This window comes from Saimiri boliviensis, chromosome 4 (assembly GCF_048565385.1).
Source record: "Saimiri boliviensis isolate mSaiBol1 chromosome 4, mSaiBol1.pri, whole genome shotgun sequence".
Classification (NCBI taxonomy): domain Eukaryota; kingdom Metazoa; phylum Chordata; class Mammalia; order Primates; family Cebidae; genus Saimiri; species Saimiri boliviensis.
In genome coordinates this window covers 62,057,057-62,082,420 of record NC_133452.1, presented here as the reverse complement: position 1 = coordinate 62,082,420, position 25,364 = coordinate 62,057,057, and the positions used below count along the sequence as shown (strand labels likewise).

The window sequence follows — 25,364 nt, the reverse complement described above, 5'->3', positions numbered from 1 at the left end:
CACTGGGTAACCAACACATAGATAATCAAAAACAATATAATTTGTGGGGAAACTAAACCATCAAGATCTCAGGATTATCTTCTTTGGATCAAGAGACATTACCCTGATCATTTAACAAATGAGCCCACGTATTCAAACATACATTCAAAAGCAAAAACATATTTTTCCTTTTATTTTTAGTTGATACATAAGTTATGGGATACAGATTGATATTTCTCAATATGTGCATACAATGTGCAATGATCAGGTCAGGGTAATTAGCATAACCATCATCTTAAACATTTAGCATTTCTTTGGGTAATGAACATTCCAAATCCTCTCTTTGGCCAGGTGTGGTATCTCATGCCTGCAATCCTAGCACCTTGGGAGGCCAAGGCAGGTGGATCACTTGAGGCTAGGAGTTTGAGATCGGCCTAGCCAACAAAATACAAAAATACAAAAATTAGCCGGGTGTGGTGGCACACACCTGGGACTGAGGCTGAGAATCACTTGAACCGAGGAGGTGGAGGTTGCAATGAGCCAAGATTGCGCCACTGCACTCCAGCATAGGCAACTGAGGGAGGCACTGTCTCAAAATAATAATAATCATCATCTCTTCTAGTTTTTTGAAAATATACACTAAATTACTGTTAACCATATGCATCCTACAGTGCCACAGACACTAGAACTTATTCTTCCCATCTAGTTGTAACTTTGTATCTGTTAACCAATCTCTCTCCCTATCCCTCCCTCCCCTCTACTTTTCCCTATCCCCTCTAATAACCACAATTCTAATTCTTTGAGCTCAATTTTTTTCCTTAGCTCCCACATATAAGTGAGGACATGTGATATTTATCTTTCTGTTCCTGACTTATTTCACTTAACATAATGTCCTCCAGGAATTTTTTTTTTTTTTTTTTTTTTTTTAGACGGAGTTTCGCTCTTGTTACCCAGGCTGGAGTGCAATGGCGCCATCTCAGCTCACCGCAACCTCCGCCTCCTGGGTTCAGGCAATTCTCCTGCCTCAGCCTCCTGAGTAGCTAGGATTACAGGCACATGCCACCATAAAAATCATCCAGGATAGAAAAGCTCTACCCCAGTTTTTTCTATGTTGACCAGGTATATACATACTCGTTAGTATCTTTTTTTTTTTTTTTTTTTGAGACGGAGTTTCGCTCTTGTTACCCAGGCTGGAGTGCAATGGCGCGATCTCGGCTCACTGCAACTTCCGCCTCCTGGGTTCAGGCAATTCTCCTGCCTCAGCCTCCTGAGTAGCTGGGATTACAGGCACGCGCCACCACGCCCAGCTAGTTTTTTGTATTTTTAGTAGAGATGGGGTTTCACCATGTTGACCAGAATGGTCTCGATCTCTCGACCTCATGATCCACCCGCCTCGGCCTCCCAAAGTGCTGGGATTACAGGCCTGAGCCACCACGCCCGGCCCTCGTTAGTATCTTTAAAGTTATGTTAAAATGCCCATACTACTCAAAAGCAACCTATAGATTCAATACAACATTCTTGATGGAAACAGAAAAAGAAATCTCAAAATTTATATGGAACCCCAAAAGACACAAAAGACCCAAACAGCTGAAGTCATCCTGACCAAAAAGGACAAAACAAGAAGAATCACGTTACCTGGCTTCAAAATTATACTACAGTTATTGTAATGAAAACAACGTGGTACTGGCATAAAAACACACACATTAACCAATGGAACAGAACAGAGAACGCAGAAATAAATTCACACATCTACAGCGAACTCACTGTCAACAAAGGTGCCAAGAATATCCATTGGGGAAAGGGCAGTCTCTCTGGGACAACCGTATATCCATAAGCAGAAGAATGAAACTGGACCTTTATCTCTCACTACACACAAAAATCAAATCAAAATGGATTAAAGACTTAAATCTTAAGATCTCAAACTATGAAACTACTAAAAGAAAACACTGGGTATACTCTCTAGGACACTTGCTTGGGCAAAGATTGCTTGAGTAATGCTCCCAAAAGCACAAGCAACCAAAGCAAAAACGGACAAATGGGATCACATCAAATTAAAAAGCTTTTGCAAAGAAAAGGAAACAGTCAAGAAACTGAAAAGACAACACACAGAATGAGAGAAAATATCTGCAGACTATCCATCTGGCAAAGAATTAATAACCAGAATATATAAGGGGCTCAAACAACTCAATAGGAAAAAGAATTGAATGATTTGATTTTAAAGTGGGCAAACAGGTATATGAAAAGGTGCTCAACATCATTGATCATCAGAGAAATAAATGCAAATCAAAACTACAATGAGACATCATCTCACTCCAGTTAAAATGGCTTTCATCCAAAAGACAGGCAATAATGAATGCTGGTGAGGATGTAGAGAAAAAAGAACTATCATACACTACTAGTGAGCATGTAAATTAGTACAACCATTATGGAAAACAGTATGCAGGTTCCTCAAAAACTAAAAATAGAGCTAATTTATGATCCGGCAATCCCTCTGCTAGGTATATGCCCTAAAGAAAGGAAATCAGTATACTGAAGAGATATCTGTACTCACATGTTTACTGCAGCACTATTCACAAAAGCTAAGATGTGGAAGCAACCTAAATGTTCATCAACAGATGAGTGCATAAAGAAAATGTTGTACAAATACAGTGGAGTATTATTCAGCCAGAAAATAGAATGAGACACTGTCATTTGCAAAAACATAAATGGAACTGGACGACATTATGTTAAGTGAAATAAACTAGGCAGAGAAAGACAAACTTCACATACATACTCATTTGTGGGAGCTAAATGTTAAGACAAGTGAACTCATGGTAACAGTGTAGAATGATGGTTACCAGAGGCTGGGAAGTATAGTAGTGGGTGGGTAGTAGGGATGGTTAATGGGTACAAAAATATAGTTAGAATGAGTAAAATCACATTGTTGTGTTTGATAGCACAACGGTGTGATTACATTAACATTTATTTACTGTATATTTAAAAGTAATTAAAAGAGTATAACTGGAATGTTTGTAAGACAAAAAATAATAAGTGCTTAAGGTAATGCATACCGCATTTACCCTGATGTGATTATTAGGCATTGTACGTGTGTATCAAAATACCTTATACTCCATAAATATACATTTCTACTATGTACTCATAAAAAAAAAATTTTAAGCTCAATAGTATAAGACAAACAAAAGATCAGTTTCATTAGGTCTGGGCACAGTAGCTCACATCTGTAATCCCAGTAGTATGAGAGGCCAAGGCAGGAAGATAGCTTGAGCCCAGGAGTTCAAGACCAGCCTGGGCAACACAGCAAGATCCCATCTCTACAAAAAAGACAAATTTAAAAACTAGCCCAGTGTGGTGTTACACACCTGTAGTCCTAGCTACATGGGAGGCTGAGATGGGAGGATCACTTGAGCCCTGGAGTTCAATGCTGCAGTGAGCTATGATCATGCCACCATACTGCAGCCTGTACTGCCTCAAAACACACACACACACACACACACACACACACACAGAGAGAGATTAAAATGAGTTCCTCTTTGTGTACTCGCAGAATTGTACGATGCATACTCCAGTGTCACACAGTCACATTTGAGTTTAATCATGGTCACTACAGAATAAAAAGTGAGAAAATATTTTTAAATAATCAAAAATGCTTTGAGCAAAAGCTCTATATATACTAGAGTAGTAGTCCTGTGAAACTAAATGACAGTCCCTTTAAAACCACAATGGCCTAAAAGAAATAGCCTAAAGTTAGAGAAAGATGTTAAATAAGTAGATTTATGAAAGTATTATTATTCTGAAAATAAATTTATTTGGTAATATCAACAATTTAACAGACAGAAATCTCCTGTCATAAAACCCCTGTAATTATTAAACATTATCAAGAGCTTGTTCATGCAAATTATCAATATTTGAAAAATTCAAAACATGACTACTAAGCTTTTAGAGTATTCATTAGACCTATCTCTAGCCTCACAATACTGGAAGTAAAATATTTTTAATTTGCTAAAAAAACAAAAAACAAACAAAAAAAAACTTTGGAACAAATGAAACAATATTCCAAGAAGACTCATACAGAATAACAATTTTTAACACTATTTAAAAACATTTGTTGAAACGAAGTTACAGAACACAAAAATAGCAAAAAAACAAAACAAAACAAAACAAAAAAACTGAAAGGCTTTGAAGAGCCTTTGGTGAGTCATAGGAAGAAAAGCAAATCCAGCTGCACTCCATAAACTAAAGATTTGTATTTAGAACTTGCAAAAAATATTAAATCAAAAACAACTATCTGAAGGGTTAATTTTTACCACCCATTTTTAAAACCTACTCTAGGATAGCTACTTTTGGGAAAACATTCATTAAACTCTTCTTCAAACCACACACACAGATGGATTTTCTTTGGTAACTAATGGGCCTCTAAGGTGTTTTTAGTAAAGGGAGACAAATCTTGGTCCTAGAGAATAAAGAAGGAACAATTATATACAGGATTGACAAAAAGCAGTTGGCAATACAGTAGCAATGAGCAACATGAGAAGAGAAATTATCTAAACCCAAATTCCTTATTATCTAAATGAAAGGAATTATTATAACACTTAAAAATCTACAACCAATGTATCTTCATTAACTGGGCTCAAAATTAAGAACACAGACCAGTCAGTAGTTTTCTTCAACCTTAAATAATATGTGTGCCCCTTTCAAAGGTAAAAATTCAGTTATTGAGTACTGCCTTAAGTAATTTTTATTAAAATATTATTTAAATATGTACACATGTAAAAATGATAAACTCTATTTGGTTATAGTTCTCATGTAACTAAAATAAAGGAGAGATTTATTAAAGGATACAAAATTTCAGTTAGATGAGAGGAGTAAGTTCTAGTATTCGTTATCACTGTAGGATGATTATAGTTAACAATACTGTATTACATAGTTTCAAACAGCTAGGAGGGTAAAAATGTTCCCAACACAAAGAAGTAATAAATGTTTGAGATGATAGACATGCTAATTGCCCTGATCTGATCATCATACATTATATATATCAAAACATCACTATGTACTCCGTGAATATGTACAATTATTATTTGTCAATTTAAAAAATAAAGTACAAATTGAAAACAAAATTTATTCAAATTGGCATTAATTTACTATGACAGATGATGGTACTTAACTGATACTAAATTGCTATTTCCAATATGAAACTAGTACTGACTGCTTCAGTGTAGGTTTTTTTTCTTTTGAGACAGTCTTGCTCTGTCGCTCAGGCTGGAGGAGTGCAGTGGCATGCTCGTAGCTCACTGCAGCCTTGAACTCCTGGCCTCGAGCCAGCCTCTCACCTCAGCCTCCTGAGCTGTTGAGATTATAGGTGTGTGCCATTGCACTGGTAGTTCTTTGAAATAAGGGAAAACCCACCATGAAAATGCATTCTCTCACCACTTTTCTCTATTCAAATTACAGTTGTGAGGCCAGGAGCAATGGCTCACATCTGTAATCCCAGCACTTTAGGAGGCCAAGGTGGGCAGATCACTTCAGGCCAGAAGTCTAAGATCAGCAGCCTGGTCAACATGGCAAAACCCTGTCTTTACTAAAAATACAAAAATTAACTGGGCCTGGTGGTGCATACCTGTAGTCCCAGCGACTCAGCAGGATGAGGTACAAGAATTGTTTGCGCCTGAGAGGCAGATACAATAAGCCAAGACAGCACCACTACACTCCAGCCTGGGAGATAGTGCAAGACCCTGTCTCAGGAAAAAAAAAAAAAAAAATACAGTCATGCCTTGTTATATGTGGGAGATTCATTCTAGGACCTCTCCACGTCCACATACACTAAAATCCGTGCATACTCAAGTCCCAAAATCAGCCCTGTGGGTGCCTGTGTGTTATGAAAAGTTGGCCCTCCCTGCATACGAGCTTCACATTCCCCTGGATGTCGTACCTCTGGCTGAAAAAATCTGAATGTAAGTAGATCTGCACAGTTCGAACCTGTTCAAAGGTCAACTGTATATGCAATTGTTATTCATGTAACATACTGCTCTTGTATATCTCAATTGAGGCTAGAAGATTCTTTCACTCCCAACACAGGAAATAGATTGGTGAAAAGCACATGACAATCATTACTAATCACTTTACTGGCTCTAGTTTCTAGGGCTAAGGATTTTCATGGGAAGGACTGCTACAGAAATGGACTCCCTGAACTCAGAAAGCATGGGAGGCACCCAAGGAAGGGTGGAGTCTAGCTGGTGGTAGTTAACTTACAGAAGCGAAGTGGGCACGGTGACCCTAACAGGCAGGGTGGATACGGAATATCATGTCATCTCAAGCTTTGTTGTGATAAGCAGAAATCCCTGTCTGTATTTAATTAGACTCAATAACTCAAGTCAACAGGCAACCCACTAAGATATGCTTTTATTTTTTTATTATCATTATAACTTTTGAGATGGAGTCTTGCTCTGTCACCCAGGCTGGAGTGCAAAAACCACCATCTTGGCTTACCACAATCTCCACCTCCAGGGTTCAGGTGATTCTCCTGCTTCAGTCCCCCAAGTAGCTGGGATTATGGACATGCGCCACCAAGCCTGGCTAATTCTTATTTTTTTCTTTGTATCTTTAGTAGAGACAGGGCTTTGCCATGTTAGCCAGGCTGGTCTTGAACTCTTGACCTCAGCAATCCACCCACCTCAGCCTCCCAAAGTGCTGGGATTATAGGTGTGAGCCACCATGCCCAGCCTGTTTTGACTTAAATAACCAAAAATGAACAAACAATTCCCGGTCTAGTGAACCTGTCTGAGCCACTACAGTAGCGAGCCAGGAACTCTCACCCAAATTTGAGACCCACAGTTCCTTGAAGGGGAGGCCAAATCCCTTTTGGAAGGTTTTATTTCCCCATAATGGATCTCTGGCCATTTACCCAGGTAATCATGAGCTGGCAAAAGGAATACTCAAACCTCTCCATGATTATTACATACTGGCTTTGAGCTAACATTAATTCTTAGGAATTAAGAACACCACAGGTCCATTAGTTGGATTGACAATTTATGAGGGTCACGTATAGGAGATGGGGTTCTAATTCAACCTTCTCACAGTAGTCATCATGACAACACCCAAACACATGCTAGTTTTCAGATATTACCAAATACTGTCAGAATGCCTACAATGACTCCTTAGTTCTGAGAAACTACTAGGTCAGAGGTACAAAGTGGAAGATGATCAAATTCCCCTTCCTTATGAAAATCATTGCATTTCTAAGGGGGAAATTTTCTAAAATTTGTAAAGGAATGTGAAATGTCATTATGAGACAAAGGCATACTGCCCTCCTCCCTCTACTTTCTTACTGTACAGAAAATTGAAAAGATGTCTCCACCTAAAATGATGTTGTATTTAACCTGTGAAAAGTTGCAATGAATACAGGTATTGAAACAAGGCCATGGCAATTTCAGCAAGCAACTGAAGTAACTATTTCTTTCTGAAAAACAGCTCCTGGCTTGCTACTAGACTTTAGTGAAGATCGAATAGAACATTAAGTGACCACGCAACCTAGCTGCCCATCATGAGTTGTTATTGGATGCATTTAACTCTAAATTCCAGCAAGTCCAAAATGGGTTGTGAAGCCATAATTAAATTGTGTATCAGATAACTTACACTCCTTACAAGCATATTCCTGCTACATGCCAACTCTCCCTCAAATTGCACCTATGGCTTCATGAGGAGTAGCCCATGACCAGCAAGCTTGCAGGGTGAAAAATGCCTCTCCTGGTTATAGAAAGACCTGAACATTGTGTTAGCACCAGCCAGAAGTATTCTACTGCTGCATAACAACTCCATTTAGGGGTGATCCTGAGAATCAGCTGAGAGGAGAAAGCCCCCCTGTCTGAAATACTTAGAGTGGTACATGTTACTGTTTACTTGAAAATAGGTGGCTGACGTCAGTACCTACATGGTAATTTTGTGCACATCTGTATTTCCAGCCTATCTCTTTTGCCTCATCCGATTCCATGTTCAGTCTACACCAAAATACAACTTTTCCTACACTTTGCCAAGCAATTTATTATACTTTAATTTCTTTTCCAGCCTCAGTCATCTCTTTTTCATTCCACATGACCTACTCATATGCCACTTCATCTTTGGTAGTCTTCTATTTTCTTTAGGGAGAGAGATCTTTTTCTCCCTCTATGTCCCTACAGCACATTGTTCACTACAGCATTTATCTCAAGGTACTCTGTGTATATCTCCCCACTAAAATGAATTTATAATAATGATAATCGCCAATATCTGGGTACTTGCTTATGTGCCAGGTACTGCTCTAAGCACCTTACCTATATTAAGTCAATCTTCATAAAATGCTATGACACAGCTACTATTATTTATTTATTTTTGAGGTAGGATCTCACTCTGTCACACAGGCTGGAGTGCAGTGGCACAATCACAACTCACTGCAGTCTCAACCTCCCAGGCTCAAGTGATCCTCTCACTTCAGCTTTCCAAGTAGCTGGGACCACAGGCACACACGACTACACCCAGCTATTATTTATTTATTTAATAGATGGAATCCCACTGTGTTGCCCAGGCAGGTCTTGAACTCCTGACCTTCAGTAATCCTTCTACCTTAGCCTCCCAAAGTGCCGGGATTACAGGTTTGAGCCACTGCACCTGACCACCAGGTTCTACTATTATCCTCAATGTGCAGATGAAGAAACTAAGGTACAGAGAAGTTAAGTAGATTGCCTAAGATCTCATAGCTTGTCAGTGGGAGAGGCAGGATGTGAACCCAAACAGTCTGATTCTGGAGCTCATGCTTACTATACTGTCTCTCATAAATTCCTGGGCGGCAGCAACTGGGTCTTATTCTTGTTTTTACATCCATGCCCAGAGCACCTCAAATATTTGTGGAATGAATTAAAATTTATAATTTTCTCCTAGTCATCCAAGAAAAAGTTCTTAATAGGTAATGTAGGTTTTCAGTCAGTAATTATAGAACTGAATATAGAAAGGGTCTTTCATAAACATGGAAGAGACTAAAATTAAATTTTCAATAATGAATTCAAAGAGCTCTGAAGAATTTACCATGCAGAAAAGGACTAATAAGGTTTTTTAGGCAGCCATGCAACTGTAGCGAACTTAGGAACATTAAGTCCCTACAGAGGAATCAACACACCCTAAGAGACTAAATGTCATAATTTGTTTCCAATAACTGAATACTAAATTAATCTTATCTATCTAAATCTGAAATAGAGAGCATAGTGTTTTGAAGGCAAAAGCAAAATAAGTATTTAAACAAAAATTTAATCCTAAAAGCCAAATCTGTCGAGTAATTAATGAAAATAAATAAAGCCTTATTACTCAAAGAATCAGCTATATTTTAGAAACAACGAAAGCCTAACCATTTCTCTTTTGGAAAAGCATTAGTCATTCCTCCTGAAACAATTAAGTATCCTTTATAGAATATTAAAAGCATTTAAGTTCTTGATAGCAGGTATTATATGAAGTGAATTTGCAAAAACTAAAAGTACTTAAATTTTAGTAATTTATACAGAAATTTAAGTAATTAGATGATATGCATTTTTAATAAATTTTATATATTATATATATTTCAAAAGTGGATACTTACATTTAATTAGGAAAATAGTAATAAAACCATTGAGTAGAAGTTGTACTGAGAGAAAGGGGGCAGTTGATCCATGCTGTTACCTTCCATTTCTCCCATCCTACGAATCTATGTCACATACCTGGGCTATCCTACATATCACTGTCCAGCTTGGACAAGTCCACTATCCCTCATCTAAAGTCCTTGAAACCAAACCAAATGTCTTTCAGAATCCAAAATTTTTCTGATTTTAGGAAGGTGCATTTAACCCAACACTCCAGCAGGAACTGGGCAGCACCCTATAATCAAAAGCCTTAATATTTCTGCATCAAATGCATGAATATTCACATTAAGTGGGATAAATAAAGTCTAGAAATGGTCTCACATCCGTTCAGGTCAGATTTGTAAGTCTAAAAAAATTGTGTTTTTTCAGATTTTCAGATTTTTTAATTGTGGAAAAAGGACTACAGACTTATTACATTTCATTCAACCTGGTTTATTCTCTGCTTGAGAACTGACAATGGCTTCCTTACCTGCCACATTCAGATACAACTAATTTCCAGACTAGTCTGGAATTGGTAACATTACTGGAAATCATCTAGTCAAACTCCTTTCCTCATTGCTTGGGAAACTAAAGCCCAGAGAGATAAAATGACTTGCTTGGTGATCACACAGTTAAGTACTGACAGAGATGAATCTACAGCACATACATCTCTGTCTCTCAGGTTCCCCTCTCTCTCTTTCTCTCTCTCTCTCTCTATCTCTCTCTGGATTTGAAGTGCTTTTTAAAAAGAGTTTTCAAAATAAGAAATATTTACAGACAAACAGAAAGTTGCAAAAATGGCATAGAGTCCTATGTGTCCTTCACCTAATGGTGAAATCATGTAACAGCTGTTGAATATTAAAACCAAAAAACTGATACTGATAGATTGTTAACTACAGACCTTACTCTATTTTCACCATCTTTTAACCTGCATTCTTTCTGTGTGTAGGTGTATAGAGTTCTTTGCAACTGTATTAGTCTATTCTCACATTGCTATAAGGAAATACTCAAGACTGGGTAATTTATAAAGAAAAGAAGCTTAACCGACTCACAATTCCACCTGGCTGGGGAGGCCTCAGGAAACTTATGATCATGGTCAAAAGCACCTCTTCACAGGGCAGCAGAAGAGAGAATGAGTGCCAGCAGAGCAAATGCCAGACGTTTATAAAACCATCAGATCATGTGAGAACTCATTCACTGTGATGAGAACAGCCCCAGTGATTCAATTACCTCCCACTAGGTCCCTCCCATGACATGAGGAAATTACGGGAATTACAATTCAAGATGAGATTTAGATGGGGACATTATGACCCTGGCCCCTCCCAAATCTCATGTGCTCACATTTTAAAACACAATCGTGCCCTTCCAATCACATCCCCCAAAGTCTTAACTCATTCCAGCATTAATCCAAAAGTTCAAGTCCAAAGTTTCATTCGAGACAATGCAAGTCCCTTCCACCTATGAGCCTATAAAATCAAAAGCAAGTGAGTTACTGCCTAGACACAATGGGGGTACAGGCATTGGGTAAATACATCTGTTCCAAATGGGAGAAACTGGTCAAAACAGAGGGGCTACATACTGCATGCAAGTCCAATAGGGCAGTTAGTAAACCTTAAAGTTCCAAAATGATCTCCTTTGATTCCATGTCTCACATCCAGGTCACACTGATACAAGAGTTGGGCTCCCACAGTCTTGGGCAACTCTGCTGCTGTGGTTTTGCAGGGTACAGCCCCTCTCTCAGCTGCTTTCACGGCCAGCATTGAGCTCTGCGGCTTTTCCAGGCACATGGTGTAAGCTGTTGGTGGATCTACCATTCTGTGGTCTGGAGGATGTTGGCTCTCTTCTCATAGCTCCACTAGGCAGTACCCCAGTGGGAACTCTGTGTGGGGGCTCTATCCCTACATTTCCCTTCTGCACAGCCCTACCAGAGAGCCTCCATGAGGGCTTCATCCCTGCAGCGGACTTCTGCTTGGACATCAAGGCATTTCAATATATCCTCTGAAATCTAGGCAGAGATATCCAAACCTAATTCTTATCTTCTGCACACCGCAAGCTCAACACCACATGGAAGCTGCCAAAGCTTGGGGCTTGCACCCTCTGAAGCAACAGCCTGAGCTGTACCTTGGCCCCTTTTAGCCACAGCCGAAGCAGCTGGGATGCAGGGCACCAAGTCTAGAGGCTGCATACAGCAGGCAGGGCTGGACCTGGCCCAGGAAACCATTTTTCTCTCCTAGGCCTCCAGGCCTATGATGGGAGGGGCTGCCAAGAAGGTCTCTGACATATCCTGGAGACATTTTCCCCACTGTCTTGACAATTAGCATCTGGCTTCTCATTACTTATGCAAATTTCTGTAGCCAGCTTGAATTTCTCTTCAGAAAATAGGTTTTTCTTTTCTATCACATCATCAGGCTGCAAATTTTCTAAATTTTTATGTTCTGTCACCTCTTACATGCTTTGCTGCTTAAAAATTTCTTCTGCTAGATACCTTAAACCATCTCTCTCAAGTTCAAAGTTCCCTAGATCTCTAGGGCAAGGGCAAAAAGCTGCTAGTCTTTTTGCTAAAAAAGCATAGCAAGAATGACCTTTACTTCAGTTCCCAACAAGTTTCTCATTCCCATCTAAGACCACCTCAGCCTGAACTTCATTGTCCATATCACTATCAGCATTTTGTCAAAGCCATTCAACAAGTCTCTAGGAAATTGCAAACTTTCCCACATCTTTCCCACATCTTCTTCTGAGCCCTCCAAACTGTTCCAACTTCACCTGTTACCCAGTTGCAAAGTTGCTTCCACATTTTCAGGTATCTTTATAGTAGCACCCTACTCTCTGCAGTACCAATTTACAGTATTAGTCTGTTCTCACGTTGCTTCATGGAGATGCCCCAGACTGGGTAACTGGTAAAGAAAAGAGGTTTAATTGACACAGAGTTCTGCACCATGGCAGAAGGCACCTCTTCACAGGGTGCCAAGGAGAAAGAATGAGTGCTAGAAGGGGAAATGCCAGATGCTTACAAAACCATCAGCTCTCATGAGAAGTCATTCACTGTTATGAGAACAGCCTGGGGGAAACCACCTCCATGATTCAATTGCTACCCATTGGGTCCCTCCCATGTGGGAATTAAGGGGGTTACAATTCAAGATGAGATTTGGGTGGGGACAAAGACAAACCATAGCAGCAACTTTATCCCATGTATAGGCTCCTGCACCCACCACCACAAGACTCCCAACTGTTTACCACAATATTTCTCTTTGTATTTACACTCCTCCCTATTCCCCATATTGTCCTGGACTTCAGAAAACACTATTCTCCAGCTCCACAGTTTTGTCATTTTGAAAAGGATATAAACGGAATCAGACAATATATTAAATTCTGAGATGGACGTTTTAAAAAAATTGTGGTAAAATTTACATAAAATTTACCATCTTAACCATTTTTAAGTGTACAACTCAGGCCGGGCGCGGTGGCTCAAGCCTGTAATCCCAGCACTTTGGGAGGCCGAGGCGGGTGGATCACGAGGTCGAGAGATCGAGACCATCCTGGTCAACATGGTGAAACCCCGTCTCTACTAAAAATACAAAAAATTAGCTGGGCATGGTGGCACGTGCCTGTAATCCCAGCTACTCAGGAGGCTGAGGCAGGAGAATTGCCTGAACCCAGGAGGCGGAGGTTGCGGTGAGCCGAGATCGTGCCATTGCACTCCAGCCTGGGTAACAAGAGCGAAACTCCGTCTCAAAAAAAAAAAAAAAAAAAAAGTGTACAACTCAGTAGCATGAAGCATACTCACAGTGTTGTATAACCAATCTCCAGAACTTTGTCTTGCAAAACTGAAACCCTGTAACTATTAAACAACTCTCCATTTCCCCCTTCTTTCAGTGTCTAGAGACCACCTTTCCGTTTCTACACACTGTTTCTCTAAATTTGACTATCCTAGACACTTTATATAAGTGGAATCACATAGTATTTATCCTTTTGTGACTTATTTATTTCACTTAGCATCATATCCTCCAGGTTCATCCGTATGATGACACATGTGTAACCTCAAACAGGTGAGCTCCAACAGTCCTCCCACTTCAGCCTCTAGAGCAACTAGGAGCCACCATGTCTAGCTAATTTTTTATTTTTTTTATTTTTTTGAGACAGAGTCTCACTCCATCACCAGGCGCCAGGCTGGAGTGCAGTAGCACGACCTCGGCTCACTGCAACCTCTGCCTCCCGGGTTCAAGCAATTCTCCTGCCTCAGGCTCCAGAGTAGCTGGAACTACAGGCACACGCCACCACGCCCAGCTAATTTGCTAACTTATTTTTTTATAGAGATGAAGTCTCACTATGTTGCCTAAGCTGGTCTCAAACTCCTGGCCTCAAGTAATCCTTCCACTTCAGCTTCCCAAACTGCTGGGATTACAGGCATGAGCCACTGTGTCTGGCCCCTCCTTCCTTTTTAAGGCTGAATAATATTCCATAGTATGTATATACCACATTTTGTAAATCCATTCAACCATCAATGGACCAACTGGGTTGCCTCCACCTCTTTGCTACTGTCAATACTGCTGCTATGAGCATGGGTATACCAATATCTCTTTGAGACACTGCTTTCAATTATTTTGGATACAGACTCAGAAGCAGAATTGTTAGATCATATGGTAATTCTATTTTTAATTTTTTGAGGAATGAGATTGATTTTTTTCACTTAGAATAATGCCTCTGAGACTCACCCAAGTTGTTGTGGGTATCAATGGTTTATTTCTTTTTATTGTTGAATGGCATTTTATTGTTATGTATGTACCACAGTTTGTTCAACCATTCATTAGGACATTTGGGTTGGTTCCAGTTGGGAAATAATTAAAGACAAAATTAAAATAGTATAACAAACAATATATGTAGAGGATAAATTAAAGAAAGAAAAACTATGAGTGTAAGGGGAAGAATGTTGAGGAATCAATTCATAATGACCAACTACAGAATTCCATCATGAGAGAGAAAATGGTGGGAGCCATATGGAAGAAATAACACAGAAAATCATCCCAAAATAAAGGATATAGGACTAAATTAAAAAGGCCCTCATTCTCCACTCCAAAAACCATCAAGGTGAAATTCTGGAACGTCATTCTAAAGAAAGGATCTTTCCTCTAGAAAGAACACACAGTCCTATCCAAGCAGTGGAATGAAAATGGCATCAACACAAGAAACTTTAACTGCAAAGGAGAAATACCTATATGTAGGATTTTCAACCCATAATTCTATAGGTTATGGCAGCCAAATAAGGCTGCCATAAACATTTCTGTATAGATTTTGATATGGACATAGGTTTTTATTTCTCTGGAATAAATGCTCAGAAGTATGACTGCTGGGCTATATGGTAAGTGTTTGTTTAAAATGATTGATCAATCAACTGATTGACTGATTGAGACAGGGTCTGGTTCTGTCACCCATGCTGGAGTGCACTGGCACCACGGCTCACTGCAGCCTCCAACTTCCATCCCCAAGTGGTCCTCTTATCTCAACCTCCCACGTAGCTGGGACTACAGGCATGTACCACCACACCTAACTAATTTTTTATATATTTTGCAGACATGGCACTTTGCCACATTTCCCGGGCTGGTCTTGAACTCCTGGACTCAAGTGATCTGCCTGCCTCAGCTTCCCAAAGTGCTGGGATTACAGGTGTGAGCCACTATGCCCACCCACATGTTTAACTTTATAAGAAATTGCTGAGCTGTTTTCCAGAGGGGCAAAATCATTTTACATTCCTATCAGCAATGTATGAGAAATCTAGTTTCTCTACATTATTACTAGATTACATATTGTATTTTTTATTTTAGCCATTCTAACTGGTACATAGTAGTATCCCATTTTGATTTTAATTTGCATTTCCCAAATGGCTAATAATGTTGAACATCTTTTCACATGCTTACTTGCTACCTTTATAGGTTTTTCTTTTAGCCCACTTTATTTTTGTCTTTGGTGTGTGTGTGTGTGTGTGTGTGTGTGTGTGTGCGAGACAGAGAGAGAGAGAGAGAGAGAGAGGTGTGAGGAGAGATGTGTGTGTGTGTGTGTGTGTGTGTGTGTGTGACAGAGAGAGAGAGAGAGAGAGAGAGACAGAAAGAGAGAGAGAGAGATAAGGGTCTTTCTCTGTTGCCCAGGCTAGAGTGCAGTGGTACAATCACAGCTCACTGCAGCCTTGAACTCAAATTCTTGGGTTCAAGGGAGCCTCCCATCTCTGTTTCCCTAGTAACTGGGATTACAGGCACGAATCACCGCACCAGGCTTTTTACCTCATTTTCTAATCGTATTGTTGTTTTTTTGAGTTTAGAGAGGTTTTTTTTGTTTTGTTTTTTATTTTTAGTTTTTGAGACAGAGTGTCACTCTGTCACCCAGGCTAGAGCGCAGTGGCGCAATCGCACTGCAAACTCCACCTCCCAGGTTCAAGTGATTCTCCTGCCTCAGCCTCTGGAGTAGCTGGGACTACAGGCACTCACCATCACACCCAGTTAATTTTTGTATTTTTAGTAGAGACGGGGTTTCACTATGTTGGCCAGGCTGGACTCAAACTCCTGGCCTCAAGTGATCCACCCATGTCAGCCTCCCAAAGTTCTGGGATTATAGGCGTGAGCCAATATACTCGGCCTCTTGATTTTAGAGAGTTCTTTACATAATCTGGATACAAGTCCTTCTTTGAATAATGTGATTTGCAAATATTTTCTCCCAGTCTGTGGCTAAACTTTTCACCCTGTTTACAGGGTCTTTCACAGAGTTAAGTTTCAAACTTTTATGAAATCCAATTATTTTCTTTTATGAATTAAGTTTTTGGTGTCATGTCTAAGAACAGCTTACCTAGCCCTAGGTCCTGAAGATGTTATGCTGTTTTCTTTTCTTTTCTTTTTTTTTTTTTGATACTGAGTCTTGCTATATTGCCCAGGCTGCAGTGTAGTGGGGCAGTCTCGGCTCACTGCAACCTCCGCCTCCTGGGTTGAAGCAATTCTTGTGCCTCAGCCTCCCAAGTAGTTGAGATTACAGGTGCCCGCCACCATGCCCAGCTAATTTTTGTATTTTTCGTAGAGACAGCGTTTTACCATGTTGGCCAGGCTTTTCTCAAACTCCTGACCTCAGGTGATCTGCCCACCTTGGCCTCCCAAAGTGCTGGGATTATAGGCGTGAGCCACTGTGTCCAGCTGTGATGTTATCCTACGTTTTCTTCTGAAAGTTTTATAGTTTCACATTTCACATTTAAATCTATTTTTAATGGATATTGGTTTCACAAATAACCCATTTTGCATTTGTTTTTAAATGTTGTGTGAGTTTTAGGTGAAGGTTCATTTATTTTGCCTACGATGTTGAATTGTTCCAGCCTTATCTTGGGGGAAAGAAAAAAAAAAAACAAAATTATCCTCCCTCCATTGAATTGTTTTTGCACTTTTGTTAAAAATCAATTGGGCATATTTGTGTTGATCTATTTTTTGGTTCTCTATTCCGTTTCATTGATCTGTCTGTTCCTCTGCCAATATCACAGTGTTTTCATTAATGCAGCTATATAGTAAGATGTAACAGTAGGTGGAATGATTCCTCACTCATGCTTTCTTTTTCTTTTTCTTTACCAGAGCTATGCTAAAATGCTCTAGTTTTAGCTATTCTAGCTCTATTCATGATGCTCACTTTATTGCACTCCTTATCCTTGCTTTTAAGGTTTTCCCCATACCTAGTAAAGGTATGGTAGCCTGGAGAACAAAGGGGAAAAAAGAAAGAATCATGAAGGAAAAAATAAATATTATACAACTACTACCCTAAAAGATTATTCATGCAGTTTTTATACAGCCTTTCTTCAGTGAAGTCCCAATTTCTCCATGAAAGGTTGTCTACTATTCCAGGCCATTGTAATAGCTCATTAACCACAAGTCATTTGTTTCCTTCTGTTAGATAATTGTAAATATCTCTTGTGTCAACTCATCAAGGGACAGGGTCCATGTTTTAGACTTCTTTTTTTTTTTTTCCAGACAGGGTATCACTCTGTTGCCCAGGATGGAATGCAGTGACATGATCACAGTTCACTGCAGCCTCAACCTCCGGGGCTGAAGGGATCCTCTCATCTCAGCCTCGCAAGTAACTGAGACCACAGGCATGCACCACCACACCTGGCATTTGCCTACGATGTTGAATTGTTCCAGCCTTATCTTGGGGGAAAGAAAAGGAAAAACAAAACGCTAGGTGTGGTGGTGCATGCCTGTGGTCTTAGCTACTTGGGAGGCTGAGATGAGAGGATCCCTTCAGCCTAGGAGGTTGAGGCTGCAGTGAACTGTGATCATGTCACTGCATTCCATCCTGGGCAACAGAGTGATACCCTGCCTCAAAAAAAAAAAAAAAAAAAAAAAAAAGGAAGTCTAAAACAAAATCCCTCTAACTTTTTGTAGAGAGGGATTTCACCATGTTGCCCAGGTTGCTCTCAAACCCCAGAGCAGAAGTAATCTAGTAAATTAATTGGTGATTATTTATCTAATTATAGTTTACAACAGAGAGATCCTAGAAAAGCTAGATGAACAAGAGTAAAAATGAGCTAACTGCTCCTCTATTCCTAGTAACAGAATCATTATCTCACCAAACCTCAAGATTTTAAATCTAATTTCTTATTTACTGCTAAATTAAAGAGTATATGTCACATCTAGGCTGTTTTTCCCTTTTCTTGATAAGATGTCTTAGGTAAAGAGATCAGCGAACAGCAAATTATGGTGTTTTTTATTTCTGCCGCTTGCCAACATCACCATTCATCTAAATTTTAGGGCTTTAGACGTGATTCACCACTAACACACCATGTAGCTTTATTTGAAAAGTAAATGGCTCCAGCCAGGGCAACAGAGCAAGACTCTGCCTCAAAAAAATAAAAATAAAAAACAAAAAATACAGCTGCTTAATCCATGATTTTTAGTTACAATTTACAATAATCATAACCTGCCTAACCTCTGATCAAATGCCTGCTCCTTTGTTGAAATACTTGCATACAGTGTATATACAGATATATAAAGATACGTATATCCATGCCCCAAAGGTTTCTTTGTTGGCTGTCTATGAGTTTAGGCCGTTTAAACAATTTGCAACACATTATCATAGTAAATGTAACAAAATTATATGCAGGTTAGCTCATTCTTCTCTTACAAAATACAGCAATTCATACATGCTACCACAACTTTGCAAAAACTTATTTATTTCATGCCTCTCCAATTCTCCCACTGTACTGTAGACTATAAGGCAGGTTAGGCAACAATTAGGAAAGTTGTAGAACCATTGGTCTCACAAGCTTTCAACCAGGTGGCCTCTGGTGGCCTCTGAAGAGATCTTCTCCAAACCCTCATCTGATGCTCTTGCAACTATGTAGATGAACTGCTGTTCTCAAAATATACACATTAATAAGGCTCTTTATAGCTATACTCTTTTCACTTCTGTGTTTTATTATGGACTGCAATACTCACAATGCAATATATTAATATTAGTATAGCTCCTATCATTGACATTATCATTCCCATCAATCACAAAGAAACCTCCTACTGGATTAGCAAAAATTAAGAAAGGCACAATGGCTCATACCTGTAATCCTGGCACTTTGGGAGGCTGAGGCAGGCAGATCACGAGGTCAGGAGACAGAGACCATCCTGGCCAACATGGTGAAACCCCATCTCTACTAAACATACAAAAATTAGCTGGGTATGGTGGCACGTGCCTGTAATCCCAGCTACACAGGAGGCTGAGGCAGGAGAATTGCATGAACCAGGTAGTCAGATTTTGCAGTGAGCTGAGATCATGCCACTGCACTCCAGCCTGGCAACAGAGCAAGACTCTGTCTCAAAAAATAAAAAATAAATAAAATAAGAAATCTTTTGGTTCTAGTGTTATGAGAACTAGGAGTAACCTGAACTCAGAAGTTGATTATGAGAGTATAAACTGATACATTCACTTTAGAAAGCATTCTAAAGATAAATATGTGCACACCCAGCAATTACATTCCTGTATTTATATTCTCATGACATGAACACCAAAAGAGATGCAAACATATTTATAACAGCATTCTTCATAATACCAAAAAATGCAACAACAACCCAAATGTTGATTACAACACAACTGTGAGGCCCAGCATGGTGGATCACGCCTATAATCCCAGCACTTTGGGAGGCTAAGGTGGGCAGACCACCTGATATCAGGAGTTCAAGACCAGCCTGGCCAACATGGTGAAATGCTGTCTCTACTAAAAATATAAAAATTAGCCAGGCGTGATGGTGGGCACCTGTAATCGCAGCTACTTGAGACAGGAGAATCGCTTGAACCTGGGAGGCAGAGGTTGTAGTGAGCTGAGACTGTGCCACTGCACTCCAGCCTGGGCAACAAGAGTGAAACTCTGTCTCAAAAAAATTTTTTTTAAAAAAGACGACTGTGGTATATTCACACAATAGAATTTCATACAGCAGTAAAAACCTAACAAAATACAGTTAAACATAAAACATGAATGAATCTCAGAAACCACGAATTTTAAAAAGAAAATCACAGAGCCATATGCAATAAACTATCATATTTGTACACTGTAAAGAAATCAGTAAAATGAAAAAAAAAAAAAAAACAAAAAACCCAGTAAAATGAAATATTACTATTTAGAAAAGTAACAATGTAATTTTATTTATTTCATTTTATTTTGAGACAAGGTCTCTTGCCCAGACAGGAGGGCAGTGGCGCAATCATGGCTCACAACAGCCTTGACCTCCCAACTCAACCAATCCTCCCAAGTAGCTGGGACTATAGATGTGCACCCCCAAGCCCAACTAATTTACTTTTTTTGTAGACAGAGAGTTTTGCTCTGTTGCACAGGCTGGTCTCGAACTTCTGGGCTCAAGCAATCTTTCTACTTTGCCTCCCAAAGTGCTGGGATCACAGACATGAGCCACCACACCAGGTCCCATTGTAATTTTGAAAAGGAAAAATGTGCACACGTACGTTAATTGTGGCACTCTTTATAATAGCAAAGGCACGGAACAAACCCAAGTGCCTATCAAAGATAGACTGGATTAAAAAAATGTGGCACATATATCCCACGGAATACTACGCAGCCATAAAAAACAATGAGTTCATGTCCTTTGCAGGGACATGGATGAACCTGGAAACCGTCATTCTCAGCAAACTGACACAGGAACAGAAAACCAAACACCACATGTTCTCACTCATAAGTGGGTGCTGAACAATGAGAACACATGGACGCATGGAGGAGAACATTACACACTGGGGTCTGTTGAGGGGTGGGGAGCTAGGGGAGGGATTGCAGGGAGTGGGGGGGTTGGGGAGGTATAGCATTAGGAGAAATACCTAATGCAGGTGACGCGGGGATGGAGGCAGCAAACTCCCATGGCACATGTATAGCTATGTAACAATCCTGCAAGATCTGCATATGTACCCCAGAACTTAAATTTTAAAAACGAAAAGGAAAAATGTTTAAAAGTGTAGTGGGAGTCAGAGAGATACACTGAGAAGTACATATTTAGCTTTAACAGGACGGGTAAAATTACAGTTCTTAAGTTGGGTAGTAGGCTTATTCATTTCATTAAGCTTTAAACATATATGTGTGTGTATGTGTTTTGAGTGTGTATCATCTAGAATCTCTGGAAAACATTCCAGCTAATCGTAAGATGACATTCCTAATAACTAGGAAAAATGCCAAAGAATAAAATCACTTTATTATTGCTATTTGGTAACCTTTGCAGTAAGAAAATGACAGGTGCCTCAAAAATTAAAGCAAAGGGTGGGCAAGGGAAGTGAGTGTGGCTGAAAAAGAGCAACATGAGGAATTCTTACAGTGATGAATATGTTCCTTATCTTGACTGTATCAATGTAAATATCCTGCTTATGATATTATACCATTGTTTCAAAAGATGTTACCATTGGGAGAAACTGGGTTAGGTGTATGTTACATTTCTTTGTGTTATTTCTTTGAACTGCATGTAAATCTGTAACTGTTTCAAAATAGAAGATTACTTTTAAAAAACAACAGAAAAAGGTGCTTTTAGTCCTGGATTTCTCCACGTTGGCACTACTGACATTCTGGAGCACCTGATTATTTCTTGTGGGTCTGCCCTGGGCATTGAAGGGTAACATCCCTGACCTCTATCCACTAAATGCCAGTAATGTGCCTCCATTTGTGACAACCAAAAATGTCTCCATACATTGCCAAATGTCCTCTCAAAATTGCCCCAGTTGAGAACCACTGCTCTAGTCACAAAAGCCAAGCAGAGATATGAAAATGTGTCTGATTGAAGAAGATGAACAAAATATAACAACTAAATGCAATATTTGATCCTGGACTGAATCATATCCTGGAGGGTAAAGAATGCTATAAAGGGCCAGGCCCAGTGGCTCATGCCTGTAATCCCAGTACTCCGGGAGCCTGAGGTGGGCAGATCACGAGGTCAGGAGATCTAGACCATCCTGGCTAACATGGTGAAACCCCGTCTCTACTAAAAATACAAAAATTAGCTGGGTGTGGTGGCGCACATCAGTAGTCCCAGCTACTCCAGAGGCTGAGACAGGAGAATCATTTGAAATCAGGAGGCAAAGGTTGCAGTGAGAAGAGATCGTGCCACTGTACTCCAGCCTGGGCAACAAAATAAAAAAAAAAAAAACACTAAAAAACACTATAAAGAACATTATTATTCAATTAACAAAATTGAAATTAAATGGTAGATTAAATACAAGTATTTTATGAATATTAAATATACCTAAGTCGGTAACTGTAGCGTACTTATGTAGGAGATTACCACTATGCTTAGGAAATACATACTTCAGTATTTTTGGGAAAAGGATCATGATATATGCAATCTACCATCAAATGATTCCGAAAAAAATATACAGAAAGATAATATACATGTGTATAGTATATATATATATATATATATATATATATATATACTACTCACACATATCGGTATGTTTATGTATTTTATGTATATTGACATATATTTAGACATATATATCTACATAGTAGGTGAATCTGATTATAGGGTATGCAAGTATGTTCTCTGTAGTATATTTCTTGTAACTTTGCTGTATGTTTAAACTAATTACAAATCAGAAGATGGGATTTTTTTAAGTGGGGGAAAAAAAGGTTTTATAAATCCTAAAGGCAGGTTTCACAGCAGTAGTATAGCATTAAGTGAGAAATATCCCAAGAAGATAATGACTACCAACGGGATAAATTCCTACTTCAACCTCAGGATATTCATTGGAAAAAACCATCTACCTTTAGCCTCTCTCTCCCTCCCTACTTTCCCTGAACAGTGCGGGACAGAAAATTAATCTATCCTTTTTTTTAAAAAAAAAGTCCAGAAGTGACTCAATAAACCTACATCCCCGCTCGATTTCTCCACAAATCACGGAGGCATCTTCATCCTCAACAATTAAGAAGCAAAATCGTGGAAAGCATACAAGTGTTTCTCAAAGAAAACCACTTATCCACTCAGCTGAGCAAGAATGTTAAGTAGACTAGAGAAGAGACGACATGGAATGTCTAGGAGGATTGAGTAAAAAGGAAGGACTAAAAAGAGATAAACCAGAAGCTAGCCCGAGAGAGGCAGAATGTGTCTGCCAGCCAGAAAAAAAGAATTCCAATGACTGCGCGTGTGTCAGCGAGAGCGGGGTAGCTCACCTGGCTGTGGTAAGCAGAGGGTGCTGAGTGCCCACCAGCTTCCGCACCTGCATAGCGATGTTGCTGAGCTCGTCGCTCAGCAGGCAGCGGAGGCTCATGAAGGACGTGGGGTACCCCACGATCTTCTCCGCCTCTGACACTACCTGATTCCAGTGGGCCGGGGACCTGGAGGACTGACCACGCCAAGAGCCCACCGAGAAGATGGTGTCGAAGGACGGGGACCACCACAGGCGACGCGGGGAACCCGAGGCTCCGAGATAATGGGGCAAGCGGACCAGCAGCTGCCGAAGGTTCATGGTTTGAGTCTGGAAGGGTCTGGGACCTGGGAATATCCAGAGGTGCCGCGGGTAACAAACCAGGGGCAGAGGAGGAACTTGCAGTAACTAAAAGGAAGCGGCAATTATTGACCCTCAGAGGAGGGTGGCTTCCTGGAGCCGTGACCAGAAACGTACTTTAACTGCTGCTTTCTGCAGCCCAGGCTGGGCGAACTACAACCCCAGCTCAGCACTGCTCCCGGCCACCGGGGGTAGAAACCACAGCCACTGTCTATATGGAGGACGCCATATTAGGCGTGTGGAATGCGGCCTGCCGTAAAGACGGAGGCGGGTTGTTAAGAATGCTCTCTGCTTTACGGCGTACTGGAGAACGCCCCCGAAGGGGTGGTGCTGTGGAGATGAACCCCGGAAGGCGAGGTTCAGCTCCTCCCACCCTCCCTTGCCTGACCGACGAAGGTCGCTGGTGTCGGGGACTAGTTGTGGGCTGCCAGCGGTCCGTCTGCACACGGCGTCTGGCCCGAGTCTGGATTCATTAGAGTCCCCGGCGCCCAGCACTGAGTGTCATGCATAAGAATTGGTGTCACGAACGAGGGTCAGCCCCCGGCTCGTCCGCAAGGAAGGGCGTCGGGCGGAGGCGCCAGTTCCTCCCGGAAACCCTTCGTCGCTGTCGCCACCGGCCCCTGGCAGTGGCGGTGACCGGACGTGAAGGCAGCCCGGGCTGCCATGCCTCCTGGAGCTGGGGCCACGGCTCAATGGTGAAACCCCAAGTCAGGGCGTGGGTTGAGCCCTCGTGCACTCAGAGCCCAATGAGACGAAAGGTGGCGTGGTGCGGCGGAAAGGAGTCCCAAGGAAAGTCCTCGGATCCAGCTTGGAATTACCGGCCTCCTCGCTGAGCCCTGGAAGAAACAGCGGCGCCTCCTTCCCGAGGGTGCGGAGAGGAAGAATGAAACGTTGCCTGCTCCCGGCGTCTCGTCTCGTCTCTTTATGCCTAGCCTGGAGCTCAGCTCCAGGATTCAAGACTGTCGCTGACCGGAGTGCTTTTCACGCACTAGTTCATGTATTACTTTATATAATCCTCAGACCAACCTGATTAAGTAGATAATATTAGTATTCTCCGTGTTTTGTATGAGGAAACCAAGGTGCAGTCGAGTCGTGTAAGTTGCCTAAGACCACACTAGGCAGGGATGTGAACCCAGACAATCTGGTTTCAGAATCCGTATTTTAATGGAAAGATTACACTGTCTAAATAATGGACTCCCATCCACTATTTTCTCCTCATTGCTGAGAGGAAACAGTCAGTGTGATTATCTTTTCAGCAATGCTACCTATTGTTTTTTTCAAGATGTGTCTAGGATCTTATCTCCTTTCTTCCTACCTAAAACAGGTGTTAACCCTTCTTAATAATAAAGGATATATTATCCATTTTTGACACTTAAAAATAGCTTGTTAAACTCTCAAACTTATTTTTTATTTATTTTTTGAGATGAGTCTTGCTCTGTTGCCCCGGCTGGAGTGCAGTGGCAGGTTCTCAGCTTACTGCAACCTCCATCTCCCAGGTTCCGCAATTCTTGTGCCTCAGCCTACCAAGTAGCTGGGACTACAGGTGCGCGCCACCATGCCCAGCTAATTTTTGTATTTTTAGCAGAGATGGGGGTTCCACCATGTGGGCTAGGCTGGCCTCGAACTGCTGACCTCAGGTGATCCTCCTCCCACCCCCACCTCGGCATCCCAAAGTGCTGGGATTACAGGCTTGAGCTAATGCCCCCGGCCTTTCAGTATTTTTCAAATGAGCATCATGCATAATACTGAACCAGCCTCTTGAGCTACAAATAA

General features: G+C 40.7%; 1 protein-coding gene across 2 annotated transcripts in view; it reads right to left on the bottom strand.

The window, feature by feature from the left end:
- PDSS2 (decaprenyl diphosphate synthase subunit 2) overlaps nucleotides 1-23,836 on the bottom strand; it is a 277,971-nt gene extending 254,135 nt beyond the window's left edge. For both annotated transcript variants that reach the window (XM_039467791.2, XM_074397652.1), the window contains exon 1: nucleotides 23,257-23,836. In XM_039467791.2, the coding sequence (XP_039323725.1) occupies nucleotides 23,257-23,552 (296 nt within the window). In that variant the 5' untranslated portion in view covers nucleotides 23,553-23,836. The remainder of the gene's footprint in view (nucleotides 1-23,256) is intronic.
- Nucleotides 23,837-25,364: the final 1,528 nt, after the last annotated feature.